Genomic DNA, 16,493 nt, shown 5'->3' on the forward strand with positions numbered 1-16,493 from the left:
AGTCAGAACATTTGCTTATGTTCATCCTAAGAGACTCCTCTCCCATTCTCCCCAGTCTCTCAAGAAGCCCCAGTGGTGTTCAGCAACCACACCCATAAGTCCTTTCAGTCCAGTAAGACACAACTCCTCTGGGCTTGGTGACTTGACCTTACTGAGAACAGCTGGAGTTGCCCAAGTCTGCCCATGTCACCACCACATCCTTCCTCAATAAACTTTATTGGCCCCCTATTACTTCCAGGAGCAAATACAAACACCTCTGGTAGATACTTACAGCCTTCCCAAGCTGGCCCCGAACCACCTTTCCAGCCTTGTTTACACAGCCCTTTCATGTGCTCCACTGTCTAGTCAAATGAGCTTTCCGGCTATTCCTCATGCACCGCTTCATTTGCCATCTCTGAGTTCTAGCTGTCACTAGCCATCCCCCATGCCTGAAATGCACTGCCTCCTCCCCTTTTCTCCTTAGAATCCCTAATTTCCTTCCAAATTCAGCTCCAGCTCCATTTTCCATGAGACTTCCTAATCCTTCCACCTGCTAGTATCCTCCCTTCCAAAATCTCCTTGTAGCTGTATATGCCTGCATATAAAATGTATGGACATGTCTCTCACATATCCAGAATATGACCTCCGTGAAGGCAGGGGCCATTTCACTTTTGTCTTTGTGTACCCAACACCCGGCAAAGTGTCTGGCATGTTGGAGGCGTTTAATAAAACGCTTTTTGACTTTTAATTGGTTGATGGATTGAAAAATTATGCACGAGTCTATATGGACATGGTTGCGCACCTAACTACTGCACCTATGTTATATGTGTGACTGTATCTGACTCCCTGTAGGTGACCTCTTAGGCAATGATATTTATGCTTTTGTCTGTGTGTTGTATGACTGCGAAACCCTTTGTGCCTTTATGCACAGTGCTGGGCTTCCCAGAGCGAGTTTCCCCTCACAAAGCTTATTGGCAGATATGCCACACACACACACACACACACACACACACACACACACACATATATATATACACTCTCTCTTTCTCCCTCTCTCTCTTTCACATACACACACACACACACACACACATACTCTCTCTCTGTCACACACACACATATATACTCTTTCTCTTTCATACACACACATATATACTCTCTTTCTCTTTCACACACACACACACATACTCTCTCTCTTTCACACACACACACACACACATATACTCTCTCTCTTTCTCTTTCACACACACACACATATACTCTCTCTCTCTTTCTCTCTCTCTCCCTTTCTCTTTCTCTCTCTCTCTCTTTCTCTCTCTCTCTCCCTTTCTCTCTCTCTCTCTTTCACACACACACATATACTCTCTCTTTCTCTTTCATACACACACATATATACTCTCTTTCTCTTTCACACACACACACACACACACACATACTCTCTCTCTTTCACACACACACACACACACACACTTATACTCTCTCTCTTTCTCTTTCACACACACACACATATACTCTCTCTTTCTCTTTCATACACACACATATATACTCTCTCTCTCTTACACACACACACACACACACACACACACACACACACACACATGCACAAGCACGCACACAAGCTTCTAGTTTCGCCTAGGCCTCCGTACAGACGCCTGGCCACTACTGGCCCTCAGCTGCCCCAAGACCCGTCTCCTTACCTGGCTGGGGTAGCTGTAGGGAGCTCCGGCTTCTCTGGGTCAAGCCCACGATGGCCGCCATCTTGGCCCCCAGACTGCTGCGGCGCTTCTTGGCAGTGCTGGCCCCAGCTGTGCCCCCGGTCTGCTCCCCGCCACCACCAAACACCTCACCGCTGATGCTGGAGCTGCGTATCACATTCCGTGAGGATGCTGCTGGGCCTGTGCCTGGCTCCCCATCAAACATGGTCCTGGAGGTGTTGGGCCCACAGGCAGCACTGGAGACAGGAAGGAGAGGGGCCACTTGTCACCAAAGCCCTGTCCCCAAGCCCAATTCTAGCCTGACCCTGAGCCTTCAGCTGCAGCTGTAGTCCAGGAACCGGACCCAGGGCAGGTGGTGGGAATATGTTTTTGCTGTCCTGGGAGCAGGCAGTGGCTCCATCTGTGCCCACTGGGGACGAGAACACCCGACGATCTATCTCCTGCTTAGCCTGGAGTCTGCTCTAGGGCAAGACTCTATTTCCCTTAGTTCAGGGGCTCCCCGAGCACAGGACCATGCTTTCCCCCTCAGAATAGGGGCTCCTTTAAGACATTTCCATGCCTCCTTGCCCTGGACTAGGAAGAGGGGATCCCTAAAGGTAAGGCTGTGTGTCCCTTAGGCGGCAGGATTAAAGGTAGCCTTTGCAAGTCCCCCTCCCCAACCTGAAGTCCAGCTAGAAGTCGCAGAAACGGTATGTAGGCTGGTCAGTGGCTGCCACCTCCAGGAAGTGCCGAGAACAGGTAAGGGGATGGAATCCCGCTCAGCCAGCTTGGTGGCTCATTTTTCTTCCCCCTTGTGAATAATTGACATCCCTCCTCTTCTCATTGGGCAGATCCTCTGACTTCCAGGAAAGGCAAACTGTCAGCTCGACCCAGTGTGAGCTACCTCATAATCCCTGAATCCTGGGGATCAGACAACATTAATATGTGCTGAGGGACCTGACCTATCTGGGAATTTGGAGAGGGTGAGGACAGTGGTGACCCAGTCACCTAAGCCCCAGCACATTTAGTCCATAGGAAAGTCATAGAGGTGAGAACTGGAAGGATGCTTAGAGACCCTAGATTTAGAGCAAGAAGGGAACTTAAAGGCTACCTAGCCAATTCCACCCTTTTTACAGATGGAGAAACTGAGGCTCAGAGAAGTTGTTCCTTGCCCAAAGTCACAGAGGTAGTAAGTGGAAGAGGGAGATTTGAATCTAGGTCCTCCATCTCCAAACCCAGTTCTCTATCCACTATACCATTTCACAGACGAGGACACTGAGGCCCAGAGAGAGATAGGGATTTGATCAAGATCACAAAGTGAGTCAGGGGACTAGAAGTAGGCCTCCTAATTACAAGACTGGAGCTATTTACCCTGTATCAGTGCTTATCACAGTGCCTAGAACATAGGAGGCACTTTATAAATACTTCTTGACTTGATTCCTACCGGGCTCCCTTCTTCTTTTCCCTGTTTACTTGGTATTCATGCACAACCCTGGGGACTCAGGTTTCAGGGGCTTATACTCCCAGGAAAAGAGCTCCCAAGGCAGCTTCTCTCCCCTAAGGGACATACCTCTACTCCCTTAGCACTCTTTCTAGGCCTTCCAAAACCCTGGCCCTTGCCTATGCCCACCCCATCTGGCATGCTCATTCCCCTGGATCATAGGTGAGGAACGGACTGGAGGGGTGGAGCTTAGGGCAGACGAGAGAACACATAGCAGAGCTATCAGGGATCTACATAATAGACTGTCATCATGGGAGACAATTTGAGAACTTTGAACATAAAATATTAGGGATGGAAGGAATCCTTGAACTTAGAATGTTTGAAAATGGAAGCTAGAATGTTAAAGCTGGAAGGAACCTTAGAACAGGGGACTTAGAATGTTCGAGTTGGACAGGACATTAGAATACACGATGTTGGAAGTGAAAAGGCATAAACATAGACTACACTGCAGGAAGCAATCTTTGAACATAGAACACAGAATGGAGAGGTAGAAGGGACCTTGGAACACAGAACATAGAACATCGCAGCAGGCACGAATTTAGAACACAGAGCACAGCGTCAGAGCAGGAAGAGGATGGATACAGGATGATAAAATAGAGCATAGATTACAAGCTAAAAGCCCGAGAGCCCAGAATGTGAGAACATAGATTGTCAGAGCTGGAATCATTTTAGACTCTCCTGCCTAGCGCCAACATTTCATAAATGTGGAAGTTGAGGCCCAGACAGAGATAGAGATCTAGAAACCAAAAACTGAAACAAAAATACCCAGTACCTCTTGGGTGGATTTGATAACCCATTTTTTCCATCCCTTCTTTCTTAGCCAAATGGGAATCTCCCTCTCCCAGGGAAGTAATTTCCCCTACATGTTTCCGTTGCCTCCTTTATGTACCTAGTTAGAGGGCTTCAGGTTGTAAGTCTTACCTGCTATGAAGTCCTTATCTCATCTCCACTTCTGCTGCTCCCTCAGAGAAAACCCTTAGACTATTAGAGTAGGAAGGATTGGCTCCTCATATCCTGCCCTCAAAAGCCAAGGACCACAGGGTCCTCCCACCTCTGATCCAGTCCCTAGTGTGCCATTTCTAGCTCTGGCTGCTTGATCACCAGCCCAAGGTCTTAATGCTGAGAGACTTGGATGTGTGTTCAAAGATCTGGCATGAATCCATTTGCCCTCTGCCTGCTCATCTCTCATCATTGTCCAGTAGGACAGCTCCCTTCAGCCTTGGCTCCAGCCCCAGCCAATGCAGGGAGGGGCTTTCTACAAGGCCCACGCTTGTCAAGTACATCTATCTGTCCATCTTGACTGGTCAACCAGCCCTCCCAACAAGCCAGCAGGGCAGCCTGTTCCCTGGGGCTGAACTTATACTCTTATACAAGCCTGAAGGGCCTGGGAACAGAATGTCAGAAGTGGAAGATCTTACATATCATCACATCTCACCCCCCCCGCTCCCCCATCTTACAGATGAAGAAAACAAGGCTCAGAGCCAGGAAAGGACCTGCATGAGGTCACACAGCAATCCGAGGGACGCTGAGTTTGGATTCTCAGTCCCATTTCACAGGTGGATCAATGAGGATTCCAGAGAAGTCAAGGGAACTACCTCAAAACACAAGGCAAATGAGAGGCCATTTCCTAATACAGCAGTAGCTCCTCTCCAGCCATCAGAGGATCAGGAGTAACAACTTCACAGGCGACCCTCTCTCCAAAGGCACACCCTGAGCTTTTGTGGATTTTATCTTTCAATCCCAAGAGCTGAGAACAAGGGCCTTGCACGCAGTAGGTGTACAATGAATGTTGCCGATGTGCCCGTTTCACCCAGTTGTTCAGGGACTACTAGTTGGTATGGGCCCTGGTTCCTCTCTAGTGGAGGGGAGATGAGTGACCCATCCCCTTCCCATAAAAAACAAACAAAAAACCTTAAACTCACCAAACTGGAAAATGTGGGTGTGGTCCTTGGCATCCCCCGTGGAATCAGCGCTGCCACCGCTGCTGCCGGGGGCCCCTCTTAGGAGCTTGTACTCCAGAAGCATTGGAGCTGAGCCTCTGATTTAGCAGCCAAGTCCACTCACAGCTACCCCAAAGTGATCAGGACAGGCTCCCTGAGGGAGATGGTATCCAAGGAAGGGTTAGAATGAGGAGGGGCCCCCAGGGTGGCCTCTTGCCCAGAGCCCCGCCCCATCTGTATAATCCAGGGGCCCAGAGGACCTGGCATCCCCCCTCCCACTGCCTGGAGGAGAAGTATCATCCCAGTTGGGGTTTCAAGAGCCAATTGTGGAGGATGAAATCCTGGGTTTGTCTGCCTGGCTTCAGGCCTGCCGGCTCTGCTGCTAGGAACAGAACAGGTCCCAGACCTGATAGGTGCCCCAACTGTACTCCCCCCTACCACCCCAGCTCACGACTAGCACCAGCTCCTTCCTGCCTGGGCTCCTCCCAAGGCTGGAGGCTGGGGACACGGTCACTGTAGCCTCACAGGTGTGTCCAGGAAGCAGGAAGCTCATCAACAGCCACAGGCACAAAGTGACATAGAGACAAGTATACACAGAGCACAGAGTGAAACACATGCACACAGGGACACACACAGAAAGACAGGTACACGCACACATACACACACAAGCACAACCCCAGCAGATGTACTCTGAGTACACGCCCTAAGAGACCTGAAGATGGCCAAGGAATAGAGCAAGGCGCTGGGAGCACGTGTCTGCCCTGGGTTGTAAGGGATTGTCTCCCCAGAGTCCAGGCCAACAGCTCCCCAACCAGAAGCACACACAGCGGGATCATGACAAGCACACTCACACACGCAACCACAGAGGGCTGGACCCCAGGGAGATGCTCACAGAGAGGTGGCCATAGAGGCTTGCATGCAAACACACGGGAAGACACACAGAGACAAGCTGAGAGACACACGGGCAGGCAAGCACACACAACACACACACACACACACACACACACACACATGGCTGCAGGCATTGGGATGTCTTACCGGCAACTGCAGTCTGAGGGCGAGGTTCAGGCAGAGCTCTGAGCCCATGCGTCCATCTCTCTCTCCCTGTCTCTCTCTCCCTGTCTCTCTCTCTCTCTCTCTCTCTCTCTCTCTCTCTCTCTCTCTCTCTCTCTCTCTGTCTCTGTCTCTCCCTCCCCCACACAGACATACACGTATGCTTGCAAGCACACACACACATACACACACACTCACACAGAGCCTAGTCTGGCGGCAGGAGGGGGGACGACAAAGGAGGAGCATAGCAAGGTTTCCGGAGGGAGGGGGCGGGGGCGGGAGCAGATCTCATCACCATGGCAACCATGCTGACCCAATTCTCCAGCCCGACCCAGGAAGGGATTGGGGGGGGGTAAGGGGCACAGCCCAAGCTGGATTGGGGTTCCTTGAGATCCCATTCTCTCCTCTTTTCTTGGAACAGAAACTCAAACCCAGAGAGCTGAAAAGGTGCTCAGAGATTATCCACCACCATATACCCTTCCACCTTTTCATAAAAGAGGAAAGTGAGGCCCCAAAGAGGGTGCAATGACTTGACTAAGATCACAGAATCTTATAGGTGTATAGAAGTTGAAGGGCCCTTAGACATTCAACAAACATATATTAAGCACCTACTATGTGCAAGGCACTTTGCTAAGTAAAAATGAAACAAACCCTGCCCAAAAGGACTTTATGTTATTGGTCTCCCATTTACAGAAGAGTAAACTGAAGCCTACTGAGATGAAGGAACTCAACCACAATCACACAGCCAGACTAGTAGTAACTCAATCAGGAATTAATTTAGTAGAGCCCAGGGACAGGAAGGCAGAACTACAAAGCTTTCTGGCAGAGCTGGACAGGCAAAGAGGGTCACAGCATCCAGCCAGCCCAATACCAATCTCCTGGACTGGAAGTCACTGATCTGGTATCTCCCATTCCCACTACCAAAGACTCATTCTTTCTTCTTCTGTTTCCCTCAGGTTCCCAGATCGACCTCTCCTTTGGGTGTTTCCAGGCTGAGATGTAGAAGCACGTGGCTGGATGAAGGGACTACAGCTAGGGGTGTGTCTATTCAATTCAACAAAGAGTTATTAAGTGCTCACTATAGGCAGCCCCCTGGACTCACTGCTGGAGAGTAAGCACATTTTAGAGAACACAAGCTCCCTTCCTACTCCTGCAGAATACACAAGTCTCACAGAGGGACCTCAACAGACAACTATGCCACAAATGACTACCTAACAGCGTCAGAGTGTTACACAATTAAGTAGTGCTACATGCCATCTGAGAAGGAGTGTCATTACCCAAATCAGGATGAAGCTTCCTGGAGGAAGCGGCCTTTGAATTAAGCTTTCAAGACTAAGTGAATGCGATGGAGGGAAGGCAGACATTTCAGGCATAGAGGAAAAAGGAGGAGCAAAAACTTGAAAGCAGGGGGCATGAGGCTGTGGAAGAACTTGAGTGACAGGGAAAGAGGCTTGAACTTTAACCTGTTGGCCATAGGGAGTCACAGAATGATTTTTGAAAGGAAAAGGGACTTGATGATTCTTTGTAGGGGACATTCTGGAGGGCTTTGTGGGGAAAGCAGCGTGGCACAGTGGACAGAGGACTGTATTTGGGGATCACAAGGCCTAGGTTTGAATTTGGGCTCTGAACACGAGTAGCTAGCATTTACGTAGTATATTAAATATGATCTCCACAATGCCGATGTGAAGTAGGTGCTATTATTATCTCCATTTTACAGATTAGGAAACCGAGGCACAGCGAGGTTAAGTGAGTTGCCCAGGATCACCAATGACAAAATCACTTGATCTCCCGGAGCCCCCATTTCCTCATATGTAACATAAAGGAGTTAGATTAGATGGTTTCTACCATCTCTTCCAGATCAAAATATGCACTGTGAATTTTTTGTCAAGCTCATGTTGTTCCAGAGAGCCCCTGGAATTCTTTCCAACTCTGAAATTTTCTGATTCTAATCATCAGGAAGATACAGATATATTAGGTAAGGGACAGAAAGGAAATGGTAAAACTGGTTGGAAAACTATTGAATAGTGCAGGTGGGTGGTAATGAGGGATTGAATTAAAATGGTGGTAGTGAGACTGGAGAGGACAGCTTCAAGCACTCTTAGGGAGTTTAAAAACTCTGGTGATTGATTGGACATAAGAGGTGAGAGACAAGAAAGAGTCAAAAATAACCTCAAGGTTAGAAACAAGGGAGCTCAAGTAGATGGTTAGAGCCACAGCCAGGCAATAGCAATGCCAGAAGGAGAAGCAGGTTTAGAGGAAAAGAATAAGCTTAGTCTGAACAGGTTGAGATTGAGGTATGGGACAAGGACATCCAGGTGACTATGTCCTGAAGGTAGTTAGAGTTGTGGATCTGAAGCAGAGGAAGAGATTAAAGCTGAAGGTGGTTATTTATGTAAAAGTTCTTTATTTTTATATAATCAAGATTTGGGGGCTTATTTGCATGAAGACATGGAAGTAAATGAGCCTGCCAAGGGAGAGACTATATATAGAGAGCAAAGAGCCTTGTGGACTACTTGAGTTTAAAGTGTGGGAGTAAAAAGGGGTTAGCAAAAAATAGGAAAAGATTGGTCAGAGAGGTAGGAAGACCAGGGGAGACCTCCCCTTCTCCTTAAGACAGGGGAGAAGGACACACATTGTTCTTTGTCCCCTAACAACTGGACCTCGGTTGGAGTCAAAGGAACTGACATTGGAAATAGGAGACTTTTTGGTCAAACTGAGCCCTTTGATTGTCACCCTGGGTGAGGTTTGTGGGAAGGGGAAGTGGGTAAAGATAGCAGACTAAGTGGCCAGGGGCTTAGGCTAGTATTGCCCCTTCCAATTTCACACGACTCAAGCCAGGGCAAGGGGTAGTATAATGCTTTAGAGTCCTAAGCTTGGGGCCAGAAGACTTAGGTTCTAGCTCTGGCTCTGCTGACTTGTGATTTAACCTTGGATAAGTAGATTTTTTTTTCTGTGTATCAGTATCCTCAGATATAAAATGGGGGAAGGGTGAGGTTGGGTGATTTCTAAGGTTTCTCCCAGCTCTGGCATTCTGCATTCTGTGTTCCAACATGCTGTGATTTCCCCCCTGCTTTAGGGGGATCAGTGAATGTGGAAGAGATCTCTTTGAAGCCGAGGGATCAAGGAGGAGCTGAATATGGGGGAACCCTCTCTTTTAAGGGACTCATGGATTGGATCAGGGGAAGGATCAGGAACTGCAGGGTTCAATGAGACTCCATGATTTGGGGGAGGGAAAGACAGACTAGGTCAGTGGTTCTGGGGACGTGGGATCTGGGCAGCACCATGGACAGCAGTTGCCAGGCAGGCTGGCAGGCAGTAGGAAGAAGAGCCGGCATGGGGTCCCTGGGGCCCCAGGCCCTGCCCCCCCTCCCCTTGACCACGAGGCAAGTGATCACAGCTTGCAGCCTCATCAATATTTTAAAAAGTAACTTTCTTCAGGGGCAGAGCCTGTTTCAACCCTCTTTTTCCCTCCCCCACTATCCAGGAGGCTTCTCTGCTGGAAGGAGAGAGGGAAGCTATCCTGGATTCCCAGCCTAGATCCTAGAGAGAGATAGCCACAGAACGTTTGAGCTGGAAGGGCTCTTAGAGGTTATCTAGTCCCACATATGGGAAACTGAGGCCTAGGTCGAAGAATTGGCTTGCCCAAAGTCACACCATTAGCTTCAGACCCCAGACCTCTGAGTGCTCTTCCAAATGCTCTTCCCACTAGGCAAGCTACCACTCTCCAGAGACAGCATCAGTAAAGTTTGGAGATTGAACTGAGGGAGAGAAGACCCAGAATGGGCTTCTTTTGACCCACAGGAGTATGGTACAGAAAGGTGCTTTGAAATCCTAGAATTCTAAATCCTCAGAGATCGCATATATTATATAGAAGAGGATGCTGAGGATCTCAGAGATGAAGTTACTCACCCAAAATAATACAGTGGGTTTGTAGATGGCAAACCTTAGACTTGACCCCATCTCCTGACTCCTTGTCAAGGGTTCTATTCTGTACACGGTGCTTCTGCCACTTTCCTCCCAAGGAGGGAGAGGAAACCTGGGGTAGGAAGCTGAGAAGGGGAAAAGAGCACAATTTCTTCTTCTGCAACTTTGTTCCTGTCTTTTTTCTGCCTTTCCCCTCCTTTCCAAATCTTTTCAAGACTCAGCTGGAACTCCACCTTCTCCAGGAAGACTGCCTTTACTGCAACAGTTCATAGTGAACTCTCCCTCCATCTACCACCACCATGATAATTACAACTTACATTAATGTGAGCTCCCACAGCCTTGACATGTAGGCTTCTTCCCCTAATGGAATATATGCTCCCCAAAGGCAGGTTCTAGGTCTTAGCCATCTTGTCCATGGCCCAGAGGAGGCCTCAGTAAAAAGTGGACAAAGAAAAACTAGCCCTGAGCCCAGCCAGAGCAGATTGACTGAAGCCTAAGTGAGCTGGCAAGTATATAAGTGGTTAGCCCACTCTTTTTTTCCCCTTTTTTTCCCTTTTTTTGGGGGGGCTGGGAAATGGGGTTAAGTGACTTGGCCAGGGTCACACAACTAGTGTCTGAGGCCAGATTTGAACTCAGGTCCTCCTGACTCCAGGGCTGGTGCTCTATCCACTGTACCACCTAGCTGCCCCTGGTTAGCCCACTCTTAAGCAACAGCTTGGTGGCACAGTGGTTAAAACACTGGGTCTGGAGTCAGGAAGAACTGAGTTTAAATCAGCCTCAGATACTTACTAGCCATGTGACCTTGGGCAAGTCACTTGACCTCTATTTGCCTCAGTTTCCTCAACTGTAATTATTAGTAGGCAACAAAAGCAATGGGAAAATCTTAAACTCCAGATATTCCTTGAACCATCCCATCTGGTCTTGAGAAGCACTTCACATTGCTTTCTTCAGGCTGAATTCTAGTGGATGCTTGCTAGGCTGGAAGTGGGAGAATCTGAGGAGGGGGAACACTGGTGAAGATGGCTGAAAAGTCCCCTTCGGTGTAAACATAAGGGTATAATTTGGCATAGTCTGTAAGTCTGATGATGCAGAGCTATGGAGGACATCTCTCCAAGCATTCCTGAACCAGCCTGGGGGCCACCTGACATTCTCCCATGGATTCAGGCCAGCCAGACCTCTCTGGGGTTATTTACCTCTCCTTCCCTAGGACCCCCAACTTCATCAACAAGACTATAACTGAGCTTGCTCTGGGAGAGAAGCTGGAGAGGGAAGGAGGCCTTGGGGAACGGGCCCTCTGTGTGTGGCCCGTGTGTAAACAAGGCTGTTCCCAGGGGCTCCAATTGCTCTCCATCTTGGTCCAAGGAGAGCTGTGGAGGGAGGGCAGAGCAGGGGGAGAAGGCTGGGAATATCAAAGGCCACAGATCCATAGGGAAGAGCAGAGGACCTGCCTTTAGGCCTTAATCATCACCATAAATCCTGGCATGGCATGTGTATGACCTGATCCTTACAGGAAGGCTCATAGAACCACAGACAATCAGAGATAGGAAGGATCTTAGGAATCAATTCCATTTAAGAAACATTCAGCACCTCCTATGTGCAGAGTACTGAGTGTTGGGTGCATGGAGGCAAAATTGAAACCATCCCTGCCCTCAAGAAGCTTACATTCTACTGGAACACAGAATAGAATGACCCATAGAACACTTTTAGAGCTAGAAGGGCCTTAGACATCACTGAGGAAACTGAGGTTCAGAGGGGAAGAGACTGGCCCAAATTCACACAGAGAGTCAGTAGCAGAGTAGGGATTCCAACCCAGATCTTCTGATTCTCAGTTCAGGGCTTTGGCCATTATCCTGCAAGTTAAGTGCACCAAAGCCCTTTCTCATTTAGCTGTTTACAATGGGGAGGGGGAGGGAGGGAGGGAGAGAGACAGAGAGAGACAGAGAGAGACAGAGAAGAGAGAGAGAGAAAGAGAGAGGGGAGAGAGAGAGAGAGAGAGAGAGAGAGAGAGAGAAAGAATGAGCTTGTTAGCCCTTTGATAGATAGGGAAACTGAGGCCAGAATAGGGAGAGGAGAGAACCTGCAGTCTTGGAGAAAGGGGAGGCAGAGGATCAGGGAGGGGCAGAAAGGGGACAATCAGGCCAGACTGAGGTGAGAGCACTCACATGGTGCTAATGAAATAAAACCACCAGTACTCCCCCTTCTCCACCCCACCTGTCCCAGGGGACCCTCTTGGCTCCAGCTGATGCAATGCTCAGGCTGGCTAATTGTTTTTGTCTCCCTCCTTAAAGGGACCACAGCCTTCAGCAGTACTGTCCCTATTATTTGCCTTCTTCCCACTGCATCATTCCCCATATACTCCTGCCTTCCCAGGGCATATGGGAGGGGCCTTCCATCTCACCCCAAAATGTGACAGCAAGTGTCCAGGTCTGTAGTTTCTCTCCTAGCTCCTATATTCTGTGTTCTATAGTCCTTTCAAGTTCTGACCTTTTTTGTAAACCTTAAAATCCTATATAAATGTAAATTATTATTATTACTATTATTCTATGAGAGGAGGCCTCTATACCAATATTCCCTCCTTCCCTTGGCCTTTGCTGTTCACAGTGATTCTGAGGGCAGGACCCAGGTCTGAGTCCTCCCAGGTTGGGGATTCCCTCTCTAGCACATAGGTATATAACCTGGAGTCCATTGATAGGTTTCAGGGGGCCTGTGAAGTTGGAAGAAAATTCATCTTTATTTTCACTAAATTTAGGATTCCCTTCAATTATTTAAGAAGGGGTCCATAGTTTTCACTAAGTTGCCCAAGGGATGCAGGATACAAAAAAACATGAAGAACTTCTGCTCTAGAAGGACACTGGTGGGTCCTGACCCTTCTTTGCTGCTCAGTAGGACTTAGATATTCTCATACAGCCGCACCCAACCTCAGTGGCCTGGGCAGCCAGCCAGTGGTCCCTGTTGGGTGAATGGGAAGAGCCAGACTCTGAGTGCCTGAGCCCTCAACCCCTTGGTCTGGGCACCTAAGAGTTCCCATGGCCAGTCAGGGAAGGGATTCACCTTGGGCTGGCAGAAGACACAAGGAGGAAGATTTTGGCTCATTGTAATGAAAAGCTTCCAACAATCAGGGCTAATGAGAAATGGAATGTGCTGCCTAGGGGGACAGTGAAATACAAGTCCCTGGAAGTCTTCAAGCAGAAGGCTTGGCTGATTCCTCTCCTGGAGTCTAAGGACTTTGCTGCCGCGGCTTCTTGTGGGCAACTTTGCCCTTTCCCATCCCCCCCTCTTGCTCCCTTTTGTGTATTGGCTTCCTCCTTTAAAATGTAAGCTCTTAGAAGGCAGGGACCATTTTTTCTTCTGATTTGTGTTTGAATCTGCAGCACTTGACACAGGCCCAGCACATAGTAAGCTCTTAGTCAATGCTTTTTTTCCTTTGGTGAGGCAATTGAGGTTAAGTGACTTGCCCAGGTCACACAGCTAGTAAGTGTCAAGTGTCTGGTCTGAGGTCGGATTTGAACTCAGGTCCTCCTGACTCCAGGCTCCACTGTGCCACCTTACTGCCCCCTAGTCAATGCTTGCTGTCTGCCTGTGTAATGACTGTTTGTCATACCCATCTCCAGGGTTCTGAGGAAGGCACTTTGCAAGCCTTAAAGTTCTATATAAGTGGGAGTTATTATTATTATCATTATTATTAGTTGTTGTTGTTGTTGTTAGAGAGGAGCTTCTTGCTCAGGTGTGGGTTGGACTAGGTGCTTTGGAAGGTTCTTTCCAAACCCCAGATTCTGTGATGCTATAAGAGTGCTGCCCTTTCCCTCACTAGAGAACACTTGGAGGCTGTCTATACACCCAGGCTCCCCCAGAAGCCTTTGGATTGCCTTGATATCCTGGTACTAGTCAGAGCCACCTCTGACTTGGCCCCTATAAACCTGCACCCAGAGTCCATGGACCAGGGAGGGGAGTACTAACAACAGAGGAATCAGGAAAGGTTATCTCATAGGAGAGAGCACTTGAAAGTAGCTAGAGGAGGGAGGGGATGCCAGGCATGAGAGGCAGACTGTAAAAAGCCATGGACGTAAGAGTTGAAATGTCATATATGGGGAATAGAAAGTAGGTCCATTGGGCTGGAAAGTAGCATGTACTGGAGAGTAATGTGTAATCACTGGAGACAGAGACTGAAGCCAGATTGTAAAGGGCTTTAAATGCTAAACAGTTGTGTTTGCATTTTATCTCTGTGAAATTCCTAGGGAGCCAATGAAGCTTTTGGAGCAGGGGAGTGCCATGGTAACATTACCTTAGCCTCAGTTCCCAAGGCCCTCGGCCATTCCCATTACTCCATTCTTCTCTGCTTCCTTACATCTTTGATCTGGAGAATTTTTCCACTTGGGAATGTCAGCTTTGAAGGACCTTAGAACTCAGTTCATTGAAGATGCCAGATATGGAAGGTTCCTCAGGTACACAGAACATAGAATGGAGGAGGGACCATATCTCAAAGAATTTTAGATCTGGAAGGCATCTTTGAAGAAAGACTGCTTGAGTTGGAAGGTCCCTTAAAATAGAGAATTCCATAGCTGACAAGAGCCTTAGAAACAAGTGAATACCATGTCCTTGTCTTGCAGATAAGGAAATTTAGGTCAAGAGAAGTGACTGGCCCAAGGTCATACAGTGAGTTGGTGGCAGAACTAGAACCGGATCTTGGGTCTCCATCTTCCTCCCAACCCATATCCCAACCATATTCATTCATCTCCCTCATAACTAAATGGCAACAGGGCACTGAAGAAGGCCTGTTGGCCCCAGACTGAATCTCCCAGAAGAGGCATGTATATGTGCATGGGAAATAGAATGTGTACATTTGGGGAGGGGGAATAATCCATATTTTAGGTGGAAGCCCAGCTAGAGATGTGAAAGCAGATGGAGGTGTGGCCAAGGACAGTTTAAGCATAGACCAGGCTGCCTCCTGGAGTTAGCCTATAAGGTTGAGAAGTGGTAGTCTGCAAGGATGGGGCCTGCTCAGAGCCAGGGAAATCTAGCCCCAGATCTTGACCAATAATCCAAGGCCTTTGGACCCAGAGTCCCCAGGCTGGGGACCATCCTCTGCTACTGGCCCCAACATCTCTCTTCCCTGGAGCCTTCTCTTGATAAACGTCAATCCCCCCAGGAAGCTCAGGCTTTATTATAGCAGCCTAATTGGCTGCTGGCAGAGGTAACAGCAGGGTTGGGAGGGGGAAGTTTAACCTGCCTGTGGCTGGGCCCGGGGGATAGAAGAGGGGCCCTTAGGCTTTAGGGATGGAGAGAGAGTGATAGCGGCCCTCCTCTGTGCAAGGGAGGGCCTATAGTTCCATGGAGACTCTGATCTGTTTGCTTTCCTGGGAATTATCAATTTCCCTAATAGCTGATGGAGATGTCATCTGGGCTAGCCCCCTGTATCTGAGAAGGATTTCTGGGGACCTGAAGATTAGAGAGGAGGATCATTTACTGTGTATTGCATCAAACATACAGGACTAGCCCTGAGATGGATGTATTACAGAGTACACAACCTGGGTGGTCAGAGAAGATCTTAACTGTGGCAGTCTCCTCAACCTGTCTTCAAACTAGATGCACAGATCCTCGAAACATACCCAGTAATTTGCAGAGAGCAGGCGCTTAAGAATGCTTTGTTTGGAAGACAGTGCTATGTTGGGCTTCATCTAAGGACTCGCTCGGTGATTGTGAGCAAGCCACTTGCCCATCTTGAACCTCAGTTTCCCCAAATGCAAAATGGGATTAATGATACTTGTACTGACTACCTGCTGGAGTTGTTAGGAGGGGTCCGATGAGTATTGGACAGGTGTTGAATACTGTTAGAGATGAGGCGCTCACTATCTGCCAGTGAAGTGTTATTGATAGAAGTGGAAGCTCATGTTAGCAATGGATTGAACTAAAGCTTGATAAGCACAAGCTGTTACAAATTGTAGGATCAACAATTAATTTCAATAACCATTTATCAAATGTACCCACTTTATACTTGTCCTTGTCCTGAGGAAGATGCAAAGTACACAGAAGACGAGAAGCTTGCCCTCCAGTCTACCAGTATCAACATAGAATTTACAGTTGGCAAAGACCTTACATGTCAATTAGCCCCAAACCCTCATTTTGCAAAAGAGGAAAATGAGGCCTGGAGAGGTTAAATGGTTACCTAGGAAGTAGCAAGCCTCCTGACTTCAAATCCAGGGTATTTTTTTTTCATTACTGCATAGTGCATCTCAAGACCAGACTCACTTCTAACCCAAACTGGAGCCTGATGGCATTCGGGTAACAGGGAAGAAGCACATTTGGTCACTTCTATCCTGTCATGGTGCCATATCCTGCCCCACCCCCATCCCCCATTGGACTCATTCCAAGCTAGTTCCCTCTGAGTCTACCTTCTCCCTAACATAA

The 16,493-nt window shown here is 48.4% G+C and overlaps 1 protein-coding gene across 1 annotated transcript in view; it reads right to left on the bottom strand.

The window, feature by feature from the left end:
- The window catches only part of RIMS3 (regulating synaptic membrane exocytosis 3), a 30,866-nt gene extending 24,471 nt beyond the window's left edge, over positions 1-6,395 (bottom strand). The window contains exons 1-3 of the mRNA XM_020982996.2: positions 6,150-6,395; positions 5,094-5,265; positions 1,674-1,927 (exon numbers count right to left, since the gene is read on the bottom strand). Of these exons, the coding sequence (XP_020838655.1) occupies positions 1,674-1,896 (223 nt within the window). The 5' untranslated portion in view covers positions 1,897-1,927; positions 5,094-5,265; positions 6,150-6,395. The remainder of the gene's footprint in view (positions 1-1,673; positions 1,928-5,093; positions 5,266-6,149) is intronic.
- Positions 6,396-16,493: the final 10,098 nt, after the last annotated feature.

This window comes from Phascolarctos cinereus, unplaced genomic scaffold (genome assembly GCF_003287225.1).
Source record: "Phascolarctos cinereus isolate Bilbo 61053 unplaced genomic scaffold, phaCin_HiC Scaffold_726;HRSCAF=1367, whole genome shotgun sequence".
NCBI classification, from domain to species: Eukaryota; Metazoa; Chordata; class Mammalia; order Diprotodontia; family Phascolarctidae; genus Phascolarctos; species Phascolarctos cinereus.